Source organism: Phyllobates terribilis, unplaced genomic scaffold (genome assembly GCF_046119375.1).
Source record: "Phyllobates terribilis strain yellow unplaced genomic scaffold, ASM4611937v1 Scaffold_9__5_contigs__length_417890890, whole genome shotgun sequence".
Lineage (NCBI taxonomy): Eukaryota > Metazoa > Chordata > Amphibia > Anura > Dendrobatidae > Phyllobates > Phyllobates terribilis.
The window spans coordinates 156,820,450-156,837,181 of NW_027362769.1; the positions used below are offsets into that span (position 1 = coordinate 156,820,450).

Below are 16,732 nucleotides of genomic sequence, written 5' to 3' on the forward strand. Positions count from 1 at the left end.
GTGAGGTGCAATACGTCTGTAGCAACCGAGCCCTCGGTGCTACAGTTCCATTTATCTTCAGCCTAGGTGACGTATTGTGATACAGGGCCGTGATTTTGGCTATAAAAGGGTCCCCTAGACCCCTACCCCAAGCTTTTTAAGAGAATCATATATGGCGTGCCAGGAGACTCTATGGAATGCTTTCTCAGCATCCAACGAGAGTATCTACTTACAAATTTTTAACTGCATCTAGCCCAGGAAATACTTTGTGCCTAGTAGCAGTGTCTGCTAGTCAGCGGATTATCCCGGCTGTTAAGCAAGCTACACCACCTGTAGTTTGGACACTTAATTTTTTCAAAGGAAATGCTTCGGGACCACGGGATACTTAGTGAAGAGCATCAGGAGGCACCCCAAGGCATAGGGGCTGGGACTGGCACTAGGATGCCTTGCGGTGGACAGCCGAGCTCGATCCTCATAAAAGCTTTTTAACTGCAGCAGCTTTAGTGGACGCTACTGGAGCTGGAATTACGCGGCTGCTGGCATGAGACTTGCTCTCCAATAGATCCTTGTAAATGGATTTAAAGTGTATTCATTCAAATTAGAGGGACAATTTAAATTAAAAAGCTTAGAGCTTCCTCCACCACAGGGGGGCTCTCTCGACCCACCAGCGGACAGGCACCAGTATTGGGAGAGGGGGGCTGGCCGTCAGGGTTCACCGCGGCTCTGGCACAAACCCGGCGACACGGAGGTGGCACGGGCAGGAGCGGACTGGCCGTCTCGGCTTCTCACTTTTTGGATTTTAGAAGGGCATGACATGCCTATATCTGTGTCTCCCCCTCCTTTTACTCCTCCACCTCTTTTCTTTTCGCATGACTATATGTACTTGTCACTTTTCCATGTGTTAGTTGTGTCTTCTGAGCAGTTTGTCAGCTTTTGGACACCTTTGAAGGTGTTTTCTATGTGTTTCTATGTGTTTTTGTTTGCCTGCCATTGGTTTTAACGGTGTTCGAAGGTGTTCGACGAACAGTTCGACGAACAGTTCGGCGAACACACGGGTGTTCGACGAACCGAACCGAACTCGAACACTACGGGGGTGGCTCAACACTAGTAATAAGTAATCGGTGGTGACTTTTTATGGAAATATTACTAGGCTTTCTAACTTGCCTATATATTTCGTTTTGCCGCTGTTTCATCTTCAATTGTCAATTTATTATACTTGATAATAAGAGCTCCAAGACGTTTAGGTTGGATATTTGTTAATGTCTGATACTTTAAAGGGTTTTTCTGTTGAAAATAAGTTATCCGCTATCTGCAGTAAAGGTGATGACTGGTTGATCTGACCACTAAGACCCGCACTGATCGGCAGAACGGGGCACTTTCCTCCCCATTAAAATGGACGACCACTAATCCATTTATTCCCTATGGGGCTGCCAAGCACTCAACTTGGCCTTTTATGGCAGTCCCCATAGAGAATGAATGGAGCGGCGGTTGGGCGACCTTCTACTCCATTTTGTTATGGGGGGATAAGTGCTCCATTGGCGTTAAAAATTTGCTGTTCTGACAATCTGTGCAGGTCCCAGCGGTTAGTCTCCCACGATCTGCAAGTTGTTACCTATCCGGTGGAAGGGTAGCTACTTGTTTTCATTGGACAACTCCTTTAACAATCCTTGCAACATGGCCAGGAATAATTGGCAATCCAAAAACTCATCTACTGACCACCTATTTTGAGGTATGAGTCCATCAATAGTGATGATCAGATCTGGCTTTAGTTTCATTCCTTATACAAGAGAGACAATTTGCATACTTTTCTCCCATGGAGCTTTGCCTGTAAACTCCATACTCAACTGGTCTCTAAGGAGAAACAGTAGTCCACCCTTGTAGTAGTAACTTTTTATTTTCAAGATATTTTATTGCTATTAGTGAATGAAAACAATCTCGTTGAAGGATGAAAAGTTGTTCTAGCCTTGTCCTGCTAAGATAGGTGAGGAATTGATACAATGTGTCAGTCTTAGTCATCTAATGAGACTTAAAGGGGTTTACACTACTTTAACATTGAAGACCTATTCTAAGGATAGGTCATCAAAGTCTGATCTTTGGAGGTTGGACACCTGTCACCACCTCCGATCAGCTGTTCTGAACGTTGGCCGGAACTGGCCAGTTGCGGAGCTGCACAGCTTCATCTGCTATATAATGCCCATGGCCAGGTACTACTCCTCCGCCACCTCTTTAAATCAATAGTGGGCAGATATGCATTACACGTCCACCGCCACTATTCCGTTGTTGGAGCTGTGCTATGCAGCTCCATAACTGAGCAGTTCTGGCCACCACCAACACAGCTGATCGGTGGAGGTGCCAGATGTTGCCCCTCACTGACCACACATTGGTAACCTACGTAAAAAAAAAGGCCATCAATGTTAAAGTAGTGGACAACCTCTTTAAACAAAGCAGGTGTTCCAGCCCTGAATTCCAGTTTGACAGCCCTTAAATATGGTATATGTGACAGGTGCCTAACTTTTCATTATATAGTCATTAAGCTTTAACAAAATTACACTTGTTATTTGTAGAGCTTTTTGATGACAACCCGCGGGGAAGATTAGCAACAAGGAAAGCCACTTATCCCTCTTTCCTCATTGTCTGCTCCTGACACACCAGCCTCTATCTTTACTTTACTGATTGCAATTCACTATTCATTAAAATTTACCCCCTTTACTTATTTTGTTAGAGGTACAGCTGAGATGACGAGATGACTTGAAAGCGACAACTGCTTTGTGAGCTATACATTTTCTATGTGCAGTTATCAGTTCCCTTCCCCACTCCTTCTAGGAGCACATGCAAAAATAACTGCACTTTTTACTGTTGAACTATTGCCCATTTTTGTCCAAAGTTCACGTTTTGGAGAAGCATTTTGTTCTCCAGAGCAGCTCTTGTTATTAGAAGTTGCAACAAAAGCTAGCTGTTTTGGCGCCTTTGTCCACTGTATGGAGTCACTTGGTCACCCACCATGAATACAAGTATACACATCCTGTTAGTACAGGTTTTCTTTTTCTCCGCTTGTCTATTTTGTCACATTCATGTTCTCTACTCTCATATTCGTTTCTAGCTATAGATGTGTCCTTTTTTACCTTCTCTCTTGGCTCAACATATCTCGAGATGAGTGGCTCGAGAAGACCAACTTAAAAACAGAGCATGAATTTGTGATACTTTGTTGAGAGATGTTTATGCTCTATGGGACTATATGTGGCCACCCAAGGGTTGTGATATGGGTTGCAGCCGGTCAAGGGTTTGGCTAGCATGTCATGATAATGTGTTGAATTTGTATTGTGAAAAAATTGGTATCAATGACAAAATTTTACGGGTGGACACGTAGAATTAATGTGTTGTCCTTTGAAATAAAGCATCTTTGTTAGGAGAACTGCTTGACAAACAGCTGATTTTTGTCACTACAAAGGAACTGTAGAATTAAAGAGGTTGTCCTGGACTTTAACATCAATGGCCTATCCTTAGGATAGGTTATCAGTGTCTGATCGGTGAGGGTGCAACACCGACACCCGCGCCGATCAGCTGTTCTCTGTCTCAGTGGCCACTGGAACTGCTCAGTTATGGAGCTACACAGCACAGCTCCATTCACGGTATAGTGTCCGCAGCTGGGTTCTGCACCCTGCAGATGTTCAGTACCCGGCCATGGCCACTATTCTGCCAACAGAACTGTGCTGTGCAGCTCGGTAACTGAGCAGTTCCGGCTGCCACCGACACTGGAAACAGCTGATCAGCGGGGGTGTCGCACCCTCACCGATCAGACATTGATGACCTATCCTAAGGAAAGGCCATCAATGTTAAAGTCTTGGACAACCCCTTTAAATATCACCATTCCACTAAACGACCGCCTATGCAGTATGTGGACCCGACAACGCTCATCTAGCCTTCCACTGCAGCTACCACTCAGTACTCCAGTCTTCGCAACTTCTTCCAGCCTCCGGTCTTCTCTTTGGGTGTTCCAATGTTGAATAAGCCTCACGCACTTATATGTTTGACATTCGTCGCATCCCACAAGACCATGTGAGGCTTTGTTGGCACCAGAAGACCCATAGATCGAAAATTGGAAGCCAGAGGAAGATCCAAAGTGAAGACCGAAAAATCGGTCTGGAAGCTGCAGCTCCAAGACAGGTGAGTATAATCTTATGTTATTTTTTAACTCGTTCTCTCCCCTCCATTAATTATCCTCTTGAGTCAGGAGACACTTCAGAGCATAATAAATGTGTTTTGCCGGCACTTTCGATTCCAACGAAATCGAACCCGAAAACATTTTTTTAAGAAATTCGCTCAACTCTAAAAACAATGAGGTATGAGGAACACTCCTCTACTTTGGGTTTCCATTCATTTCAATGAGGGTAGCAGACAGAAGGAAAACTATAAATTGGCTAAAATATTAAATTTTCACTAAAAAAGGTGAAAAAAAATAAATAAAATCAAAACCTTGACTAAAATATCTGTAATACTCTTAAGCCGCGTTAGACAGTAAATAACTTAGCGACTGTGCCCTATTCTCGTCGTCTCCGGTAAATTTTACTTCCTGTATCTCACCGAAGCAGGCAAAGCTAAAATTCGACGACTGCTTTAAATCCATAATCCTGAATAGAATTGTTCTAAAAGGAACAGAGGAAAGTAATTATTAGCGTGAAATCACGTGATGTCACATGCCGAATCGTCCTCTCGTTTTTTCTTTTGCAAAAAAAAAAATAAAAAAAAATAGAAAAAAGCTCTTTATTACAATTGGAAAAAATAATCTCTTGCAAATAATAATAAAATAAAAATTAGCAAAAAGACTTGTTTATTTTTTTCGCGTTTCAAAAAAATAAAAAACATTTAAAAAAATGGCACTTACTTATTGCTTCCACAAAGTGCTCAAAGAAGCTATGTGGGAACAGAGGATCCGGCAGCTCTCGGAAAAACATCTTGAGTGCTCCAGTGACAACGTGTATGTCCTCCCACTGGCTGTCGTCCAAATTCAGCTTCTCTTCTGGGAAAACACGAGGAGAAATGGAACAACTGGTTTTAATGAAACAATTACAAGACACTAATTATTATGTTAATGTTTCCCTACTATCATCAGCAACCGTTAACAGCCTTCTGCACCTAGAGGTTTGGTGCGGTGCTTGTTTTTTTTTTTTTTTTTTTTCCAACGCTAGAAAAGAAACGTATTCAATGAAATACCATCTGTAGGAATGCAGCTAGCGAAAAAAAAAAAAAAATTACAGGAGATACAAAGAGACATGGCATTGACATAACATGTCAGATACATTTATTCCCATAATGCACCGGCATAGAAATTAGAATTACAGCTCGACATGATTCAAAGCTATTTGCTCTTTATTCGGGAGGCCGAGGGGCTGAGTTGCCAATGCTGAGCAACTCAAGGGACCGACCTAAGGCCTAACGGAGCCAACATGAGACATATGCTAAGTGCGGCAATAGAAAATAAGCTATTACGTTACATATGCTGGCCGTGCAATGTGCTGGGGAATTATAGGTAAAGGCATTGTCACATTTGTTTGTGGCTGACAGCAACATCAACTAGGAAAATGCACGAGAGGGGAAGGCGGAGGAGGAGGCAGAGGAGGGGGTGCAAATCCTCTTTTTAATGATTTCAATAATGTTTCCGTTTTCAACTCAGCAAGGTAGACGGCGGGAGCAACAATGCTAGGCGGACCCCTGTTGGTCTACCTAGGCTGTGTAAATCTGTCAGGAATGATAACGTGCCAGACACAAAAAAAAAACCACGACTCTTCTTCCAGCCGTCGCCGGTTACACACAGGAGAACGTTTTGTTTGAAGCTAACCTGAACCGAGAATCTTTTTGCGAAATTAGAAAAGAGAGAACTTAAATACAATATTTAATTAGGAAGAATGAAATAATTATCCTCCATTGCTCGGTGTTATCAGGTTGTATTTGCTAAAACATCAAACGTGCGGTAATTACACGATGGCGCACGCAACTCGCTACTCAGTGACAACTTTTTTGTAAGTGTTACGGTGGGAAATGAATACTTATATTTAATTAAGTTGGGTGGAAGTGCCGGTAACGCTGAGATACAAAGCTTAGGAAAAAAAAAAAAAGTTCAGGTAGAACAGAATCTGGAGAAGAGACAATTGATCCGATTTGCTTCAAATTTTCATTAAAGAAATTCAAAATTGGTTGAACCAGAATTTTTTTTTTTTCGCTGGCTACAACTTTGCTTGATTGTTTTTAGAGCCGGATAAGAGTTTGAAAAAAAAAACATTATTAAAAAAAAAGCATTACCTCACCCTACTCCTGCTCTGGTGCTGCAGCTCCCCACCTGGTCCTCCGCTGGCTCACATCCCAACTCTGGCTCCAGTTAGGCCAGTGGAAGTGAACTAAGATGCGACGCATTCATGTTATGTAACACCTAGTGAGTGCCAAAGAGTGAAGAAGATGGAAGACATGAGAGAAGACTGGAGCTGGCGGGGGAAAGCGAACCAACGAAGGATTGGGCGTAGTGCTCCGGTGCCGAGATAAGTGAAGGGTGAAGTGAGTATAATTTATTTATTTTTTAACCATACCATTTATTGTCAAAAAGAACAAATAATCCAGCTAACTCCCCAGCAGGTGCATAGATCACACTGCCTGCGTGCAGCAATAGTAAAGGGATGGATTTCCTTGCTCTTCTATCTATTGGGTTCTGTGTTCTAGAGAGGCCTCATAACCTCACAATCAGCTTTGACTAGCAGTTTGATTCTCGTCGAATACATTCGTTGTGAATCAAATTTCCTGATCAAATTCGAGCGAATCTGGCGAATTAAATCAGGTTCGATCATCCCCATCAGAAGCATGTGATAGGATAAACGAGAGACCGATTAGCACTTTTTAGTAAATTCACGAGTCTTCAAGGTTTACAAAGTATCAATTTAAAGAATTCCTCTTTATTTGCAATGTTAAGATCCATTTACAAATTCTAAAAAGTTGCATGTACACTAGATTTAAAATTATGGGACCCAAGTTTGACTGCTACCTCTCCATTCCCTGTCACAAACCCCAGGATTAAGAGAACATATAAGCTCAAAGAAGATGTTTTGTGTTGGTCCTAGTTCTTAAAGGGATTGTCCCAGAGTGTAATATAATGAACTATCTGCAGGAAATGATATAAAACCAATTATTACTTACCTGTCAGCTTCAGTGCGGAAGCTCCGGTGGTCCCGGACGGTCGTCACTGCTCATGCAGTGATGATGTATCCGATGTACCATGGTTGCTGGAGCCAATCACTGGCCTCAGTGGTCACATGACATGCATCCCATCATCATAACTGAGGCCAGTGATTGGTTGCAGAAAATGTACACAAATACCAATGTAGATTGGGTGATGCTGTATCGGTGCTGGATTCGATAGCTAAGTAATGGTTGGTTTATCATCTTATAATATTTCTCGCAAAAATTTAATGTAGCATACTCCTAATTTAACATAGTTTTTAACAACCCCTTTAAGATGTTACAAGTTTTGCATGTTTGGACCAATTTGTAGTTTTGGGATCTTTTCTTAAATTATTAAAGAGTTTGAATGATTGCCCTAAGTGTAATAATAAGTGTTGGGAAAAGAAAGACCGTTAATCCTGAAGACTGGACAGTAGAGGAGGTTTATTTATGCCACCTCTAAAATTGCAAATTTACTAATCCCGTTACTAATAATTTTAATGTAGTTAAAGTTATCATTGTAGCTTATACAAAATTTCCTTTTGTCTAACTTTACACCACCTTTTGGCTTGGCTTATTTTGCTCCACTTTTTTGCACCTAAAATTCTGTGCGTAATGTTGCAATTTAATCCACAACCCTTTCCTCTAATTCACACAAATTTTTATCCAAGACAATTCCCCTTGTCAACTGAGCCTCTTAAATACATGATAAATAGGACTACAACCAGATGCAATAAAACACGTCAAAGTTTTTCCAAAATGTAATTTTCCACCAAAATTGAAGTGCACAATGGTTAATGTGTAAAAATGTATTCAATTCAAAAACTAGCATTACAGAAAGAATCACACCTTCACCTGCATTCATAGGTCTAGAGAGTCAGTATGACATCTGGTGGTCTGACTCTTGTTCATTAGGTTGCCCAGATCTGCCCCTTTAAAATTAATTTTTGTCCTCTCTTTCCAAAATCTGCCAAAGGCATATAGAAAGTACAACCCTGAATACAAAGTTCCTGTCCCTCTGCACAGCACCACTTTTTTATTCAGCATTCAAGAACTTAAACATCTGGCCGATAGAACAGTGGTCACGGATAGACCGTCATAAAAAAAGTAACAACCGAATGTAAGAAAACTTCCCGGGACAAATACTTAAGCCTGTCAGGGCAAAATCAAATCCAATTTTCTTTTGTTGGGGTTTTGAATTGGAGAGTATCCCATCAAAACTGCATTAAAGCAACTTCTTCTCATTGATCATCAGCTGCATTGTGTGACAAATTCCGCAACTGACGTCAATAAAGACATTGACTTAGACGTCGACGGAGGGGGCCAAACTTCCCACAGTAGCATCTCCATAGACTTCATGTGCGTGTCAGCACGAGCTGTGGTCATCAAGTGACCTCCCGTTAAATGCAATCAAGTCGATTGTTTAGACATGATCAATTACCAGCTCCCTTCTGCTCCCCCCTGTTCTTTTTAACTCTCCGAACATAAGACACAAGCGTACAAGAACGTACCAGTCACCAGGAAACAATGACACGAATAGACAAAGAACCTGGTGGCTTTACTGTCACTTTAAAGAACGAAGGCTTTGCATTGTTAAAATGTGTCAGATATTTGGAAATGTCCCTCTCGCCGTGGTGCCACACCCCCTGTGTGCCCCTATAATAAAATTGGTTTTACTCCTGATTAAATCATTTTCTCCTCTCCCACTACCATACTTTTTATAATGGACCTGTGTACTCTACAGCTGGCGTTCTTCCCATGACACCAATTCTTACTTTATCTTTTAAGCACTTTGCAGCTAGGATCTCATGCAGAGGGCTTATGTTTTGTTAAGAGCTCCGTTCCTACAGAAATAGCTGAACACATGTTCTAAAAAATGTTGTACAATTTATTGCTTGAAACACATTTCGAAAATGTAAAAGTAGCTATGTCGTAATGGGGGGAAGAGCAGAATGATGTGCGACGTGATCAATGCGTTTATTGGGTTGGAGATGGACACGGTCTGTCACTCATGTGATGACTGCAGTCAGATACACGTCTTTATGTAAAAAAAACAGCTAAATCATAGAGTCTGGAATCCTGTGAACCAAGCTGTAACTCGAAGCTTTGGGGCCGCCAGTTATTATGTGTTATACTAGTTTCCATATTTTGGGCAACCTTAAGGGCTATTGCTAGTTTTCTCCTACAGAGTAGCAAATTTTTCAATTTTTCAATTTTTTAAAATTTGTTTCAAGTTTGATTTGTCCAAATCTGACAAAAGATTCATACCAAATTAATTTCTCACAAATCGAAAATCTGCTCTGAAGTCTCAACAGAACCCAAGGCATAAAAAGAGAGGGGAGGATAGATGTTAAAAGCAATAAGATATTATACTCCCCGGTCCTTGATCTGCTTCTGAGCTGTCCTGGTGCCTCATCTTCCTGCCTGGTCTTCCGTTTTTCACTTCAGATCTTCTGGCTGGGTCTCACACACTTACATGGGGTGCAATGCACCATCATTGACCACATGAGGCCAAGTTAGTACCAGAAGACCCAACAACCAAAGGTCAGAACTTCCAAAGAACGGATGCCAGAAGACCAAGTAGGGAGCTACGTCTGCAGAACTGGTTAAGGGCAGGCCAAAAACAGATGAGTATAATGTTTTATTGTTTTGTTTTAACCCTTGTGTGGCCCTCAAAATAATCCAGCAAAAGGGCACCTGTCTGGATGACATTTTGCTGGATTCATGCACATGGAATTACGAAATTTAGCATTTTGGCATTTAAGGATGCCTAGAGTTATTCCGCCAACTATTTAATATTAATAGCAAATCCTAAGGATTGACCATCAATTATGAAAACCTGGAGAGATAACGCCTTTATGTTGGCGTTGTAGGCCCTGATATTTTGGGCTTTTACCATAGACCTCGATGCTTGAGAAGATCAAAGATCCTTGTCCTCTTAAAAATAAAATTAGGCCATAATTTATTAGTTCAGAGAAAACTTGTGGAAATTCCAATGTTGACCATAATTATATCAATTGTAAAATTCAGAAAATGTGACAGACTGGAGGCTTATTGAAGACTATAGATGAAAATTAGTAATATTTAAAATATCAAACCATATAATCTTGAAATATTTTGTATACGGCTGTTTTTTTAATGTGTTTCTTAGAGTTGGTGTGAATTGATTTACGCGACCTGTTCTAGCAGCCATGTCGGCAATCTGTGCCCGCTGGATGAGAGGCCTTAGAACCACCTCTTATCTTATGGTATGGCTCTTCTTTTGATTAGCCGGCCTGTTGAAACATAACATGTATGCCATGACACAACAATGATACCCGGCCAGGCCGGCTAATCAAAGGAAACAACACTATTGTTTGGAGATAGAAGGCAATTCTCAGGACTTCGGTTCAGCAGCCAATCTATGGACGGGATTCCTCCAAATCGATTCGAACCAACTCTAGTGTTTTTCTTTTTTACTGATTCATCGAAACATTAAAAAAAAAGATATAGTCATATATTTTGAGCTTATGCCTTACTACAAAATGCTTCTAATGGTTTGTTAGTTGATGATATGAAGATAGTTTTATTTTCATTCAACATAGTTATACTTTTTTTTGCCTCTGGCTGAATTCCAGGAGTCGTCTTCCAGCCACAGGGTACAGTTCTGAATAAATAATATATCTGCTTTTAATTACTTTATCGTTGACTACATACAGTCGTGTCAAACAGATGCCTATAGGAGTATTACCCTGAAAACATATTTTTCCATCCTTTTGTTATTCCTTATTATTAAATGCTTCATCATTGTTCACTTCCATGGTTGGATTATTATAATTCTTCATGACATTGTAAGTACCAGTGTAAATAGCATATTAACTATAATGGACATTGCTGGGAACCAACCAATACAAGACGTTCCAATCTTCTTGACATTCACTGTATGGTAAGAGTTGGTGGTCACTGCAGGATAATTCCCACTGATATCCTTAACAAATTACTTAGTAAATGAAGACTTATAATCCTTATATTATAACTAGAGAAAAGCGAAAAAACTTATGTGGAATTGAATTCTACTTGAATACTACAAATATCCGCATTATATAATTCACTTCCGCATGGATTCAGCAACATGGTGGCCATCTCGAACCGTAAAAGGCCATCAAAAAGTAAAAAAAGAAATACTTATATTCACCTTACCATTCACTTTCTCAGGCCTTTTCACTCCTCCCCGTCATCTGTCCAATTCTTAGAGCGTTGATTCCCTGAGTTTCTTCAAGCTAGACTTGGGACTTCTGGCTCTAATGAGTCTCGGGACGTTTCGACACATATGTACATGTAGTGATGTGATGATTTTGTGACCTTACATATGCTAACGCAGAAACTTCCAGGGCATAATCAGAGCTGGAAGACCCAGCCCAGCATGCAGAGGCCTGGAAATTAAGTTCTGAGCGCCGGTGACAAGAAAACGCACCAAGGACTGGATGGGGGATGGTGAAGAGAGGATTAGCAGGAGAGGAAAACGGTAAGGTAAGTATGAGTAATGTTTATTAAGCTGTGGGGTCTAGAAAAGACCCCAGAGCATAATAAGGAACATTCAATTTGCAGAGAATAACTTTGCCAGAAATTGAATTTCCCATGAAAATCTGCGCAATTTGGCTGATTTGAAGTTTTTCATATCCGCTCATTTCTAAATATAATAGATGATTGAAGAGAAAGTTAAGGGATCTAGAAAAAAAGTAGACTACTCAAAGTGATTGCTTGAAGTTCATTGCATCCAATGGAAAGTCTGTAAAAGTGCACCCCCACCAACTTGCGCCATTCATAATACAGTTCTTACAGTTTTTTTGTTATGTAGTACTGTTCCTCTTGGTGTTGGCTGCCAACCTGCTTTTTTGACTCTTTTCTAGACAACGTCTCCAAAAATCACAGACTTCCAAAACATTTTACCAATAAATGGCTCTTCTTAAAGAGAAAATTCCAATATGAAGCTTTAATGGTAATGCTTTATGGGAGAAAAGTGTGATCTCCAAAGGATATTAATTTTGCAAGTGCCACCTAGGAGAGGTAGCTACACTATAAATCAATGCCTAGTCCTTTAATAAGCCTTGGAAAATGACCAGGGTAAATAGACAAACCAGAAACTCCTGTACAGGCAAATGTTTCAAGGGGGTGTTTGTCTTTTGACTATTTTCCATGGTTTTATTGATTAAAGGGGTTTTATGGTTTCCGAAAAACCCTGTCCCCAGGCTGTAGTTTGTTTGAAAGAAGACAAACTGTGGTTTTCCCATATCCACATATCCAGCTTTGAATCTCCGCCTCTGCTCCCGGCTGATATCACATCGAAAGCGCAGCGGCCACGAGCCGCTCAAAGCCACTGAGCTCTCTGATTGCCCATCGTACTATCGACATGTCATTAGCACTGCAGACAATATCAGACAGAGACTCAGCACTGGACCCAGGAAGGGTGAATAAAACATATATAGTATATATAATTTTTTTTTTTTTTAAGCAAACCGCCCCCGAGGGACAAGAGTTTTTTGAAACTGAAAAACTCCTTTAAAGTGTTGGAGATTGTTGAAAAAAGGGGTCAGCGATTATAGGCTAGCTACCTCTCTTATCGAAAGCTGATCACAAAATCCTATGCAGCTCCAAAAATGGCTTCATTTTCTTAAGAAATATTGATAAAAAGTTTCAAACATACAGACCGTCCTGGATTTTATGACAGTTGGTCTCTTGGTACTGTTTCATGTCACTAGAGCCCATCATATTAGTGCAGCAGGTCCATTTAGTGGTTTGTACTCTTCTTTTGCTTTTTAGGAATAAAGGGTGGAATAATTCTTAGGCACCTTTTTTTTAGTTAATTTCCAAATGCCTATGAAAGGGGCAAGTTGTGTATCTTCTTCTATGTGGAAATAGAAAGGGGGAAATTGGGCAACTCATGTGGCTCAACAACTGCCACGTGGCCAACCTCTGTGGCTTGGACACCCTTTTATTTTTGAAACTGTCCATAGAAATTCAAAACTTTTTTTCGTAGTTTTCTTTTTTTTGGTGATAATCCATTTACCCTACGATTCCATCAATCAATGTAGGGAACACCCTGAGCAAACCATATCCCATTACTTGCTTTACTTGCAGCTTCAAACTCTATCCTAAAATCCAGCGTGATCTGACATTTGGTAGCGGCTGACAGTTCCCCACTTTAGAAGGATTTCCAGAGTCAATAGGGGTCTCATTTGTGGTTTATTAACTCTTCAAACACACTTATATAGTTATATAATGATTAACATATGGAAACTGTTGGGACTGTTGTGGATATTGGCATGAATTCCGGAAAACTTCCATAGATATATTTAAAATGCTCGAACAGAAGGTTAAAACACAAAACAAATGATAACTTAAACTATCGCAACATATTAACAAACTGGCACATGGCAACAATGTAGGGATTCGCGAGGATCTGACCATATTGTCTATTCCCAACCATCATGAAAGGTTCTCATTAGTATTTGTGCGACCGTCATTACTCAAAAAGACCAAAGTGATGTTTGTGATGCAGCTGAATTTGCAAAAATGTGCAAGTAATTTTGTTTGAAAGGGTTTTTTTTTCTTTATCACATGGGAAAACATTTATCACTGTGTTGGATCAAATGGAACATGGAGAACTTCCTCCCGATATTGTCTGAGAGAGAGAAGGATAATCAAGGTAAACATATGGCGGGGAAAGCAAGATTAGATCTAATTCTGTCATTTCCTTTCCTTTTATATCCTGTAAATGACCCGTATAAGTGGGAAAAAAAGTTTCTTAAATTTTGGAATTTCAAAAAAAAAAATTAGTTTTAATTGGTAAATGGGAAAAACCTGGTCTTGAGAATTGGATATTTACAATTTTTTTCTTAGAAGAAATGGCGGCCAAATTGTGATCATGACCCTTAGGCCTACAAGGTACAACATAATGTAGTAAAATTCATATCCCATTCACCAGCTGAATGCCTTTATTTCATGGGTGCAAAGGTAGAAGTATCATCAAAGCAACCAATGGAGAGAGCAGTCCAATTGCAAGTTGGTCTCATGCCTGTTTATCTTTATAACATCGTTATCAGGTTAATGATGGTCAAGGGCTTTAATTCCGCTCCACGGTAAATTAATTGTGCAGGCTTAAAGAGGTTGTCCACTACTTTTACATTGATGGTCTATCCTTAGGATAGGCCATTAATGTCTGATTGGCTGGGGTCCTACACCCAGCACCTCCGCCGATCAGCTGTTATCAATGGCGGTGGTCGCCGGCCGGAAGTACTTACTTGTGGAGCTTGCCGTCTACTTGTAGTGGCTGCCATGGGGTACTACACATCCGCCTCCTATACAAATCAATAGGAGATGGATGAGCAGTACCAAGCCTCGGCCACTTCAAGTAGATGGCCAACTCGGCAAGTAAGTACTGCCACCACCGACACGGATAACAGCTGATCGGCGGGGGTGCCGGGTGTCGGACCCCAACCGATCAGACATTGATGGTCTCTCCTAAGGATAGGCCATTAATGTAAAAGTAGTGGACACCTCTTTAAAGCTTTTGTTCCTTCAATCTAGATTGGGTCTCTTTCTGTCTGAACCCTGGGAAGAAGACAGAAGCGGTTTATTGCTGCTTCTGTCTTCTCTTTTGCTAACTACCCAGCTCTCAATGAGCCCTGTGTACTAAAAGTAACCATCGGCCATGCTGATGCTTCTATTAGAAACTGCAATCACATGATTGCTGAGTATCTGACCAGCATAGCAGAAGGTGCTGGGTCCTAGCAGATGTAGATCAGTTCTGCCAGTGACAATTTAGTTAATTTTTCACTGTGACTCCTATGATTTCAATAAAGGAAAAAAAATGTTTCTCAGTAGATCGTACATGATTTCTTGCTGAGAAAATTATGTAAACTAAACAAATGAATAAATAAATATTTGCTTGAGCATCTCGATAAAAAAAAGTAATAAAAAAGAAAAAAGTCCCCACTTTGAAAAAATCTGATTTTTTAAATATAAAATGCAATATTCATTCAACATAACATGTTATTTAGGTTGAAATATGAAAAGTAAAATTATAAAACAGAAATAAACTAAAAATAGATTTTTTTTTCTATTTTTTGGGGCTAATGAAATATATAATAAAGTAATTTTTACAAGCTGCTAAAAAAGCATTGAAACATTATACAATATGCACTGCATAAAAAAAAGCCTTCTTTAGCCATAACAGTAAAGAAAAATAAATAAAAGGGTTATAACTGCTAAAAAGCAAAGAGGCAAAAATGTTAAAAAAAAAAACATGTTTGTTAAGATCCTTCCAGCTCTGGTCCATAACCTCTTTCCACCTCATGACGTACTCATACATTATATACAGGTGTATGAAGTGAGCAGAGCCCGCTCCACAAAAAGCAGATGTTGGCTGTGTCACACAGCCAGCATCTGCCTCCAACAACAGCTCCAATTGGCGATGTTAACACCTTAAATGCTGCTGTCAATCCCTGAATGACATGCAAACAGCACAATCCTGCCTGAGGGTCCATCAGACGCCAATCTGCCCACCGTATAATTATTGGTGTGAAAAAAAAAAAGGCTAAAAGAATGGCGTATTTTTCACCATTCTCCTCACTTGGATTTTTTTCCCATATATCACATGGTTAAAATCAGTGGTGTGAATGAAAATTACAACTTGTCTAGAAAAAAAAAACAAGCAAAAAGTTTTGGCTTTTTGAAGAAGGGGAGGAAAAAAAAAATGAAACGGCAAAAATGAAAATTGTTTATATCCTCAAGGGGTTAAATGGGTGATGAGAACTTGCAGGGAGATACTACAATGTTAGAAAGCAATGAAGGGGGCACCGTGCTCTTCTATTGCAGATAGGAGTTTAGTTGTGTCAAGCCGTCTCTGATCCGGACCCATCTTAGTTACCTCTCTGCATGCCCACCTCCTAGCTGCGGCAGGGAACTATCTGGGACACATGGACTGGGTTGCAGCAATTGGTGTAAAATCTACATGATACTTACAGAATGATGCGGAGACAAAAGAGGGGGCAGGTTGTCTGGCACATTAGCTAAGCCAGTCTCCTTTTCTGTCTTTGCATCATTTTCTAAATACTTTGAACATTTTGCAACTAATGGAAAATTATAGATGCAAAGAACAGGAAAAAGTGCTCTACTTGCAAAGTGGTCCCCACTAGATTATCACTGAATTTGGGACAACGTTGCAGCTTTTATTAAACTTTATTTTTTGGGGGGGGAGAATTAACAAGAAGTTAGAAAAGACGTTGAATAACAGGAACTGAACTTTGTTAGTAAGTTTATTTATATATCTTTTCAGAAACAGAAGAACTTTTTATTTTTCTGGACAACCCCTAAATTTCAAAATTTGAACTGCGGATAGCTCCCTGCCTGGAGAGATACATAATTATATTTTGCCTACAGTAACTACAAGGGGGAGCTCCCTGCATGCAGAGACACATGATTATATATTGCCTTCAGTCACCACTAGGGGGAGCTCCCTGCATATATAGATACATAATTATATTTTGCCTTCAGTCACCACTAGGGGGAG

The 16,732-nt window shown here is 40.2% G+C and overlaps 1 protein-coding gene across 1 annotated transcript in view; it reads right to left on the reverse strand.

The window, feature by feature from the left end:
- ARHGAP15 (Rho GTPase activating protein 15) overlaps positions 1–16,732 on the reverse strand; it is a 1,188,983-nt gene that overhangs the window by 175,836 nt on the left and 996,415 nt on the right. Inside the window, exon 13 of the mRNA XM_073647243.1 lies at positions 4,862–4,996. Within this exon, the coding sequence (XP_073503344.1) occupies positions 4,862–4,996 (135 nt within the window). The remainder of the gene's footprint in view (positions 1–4,861; positions 4,997–16,732) is intronic.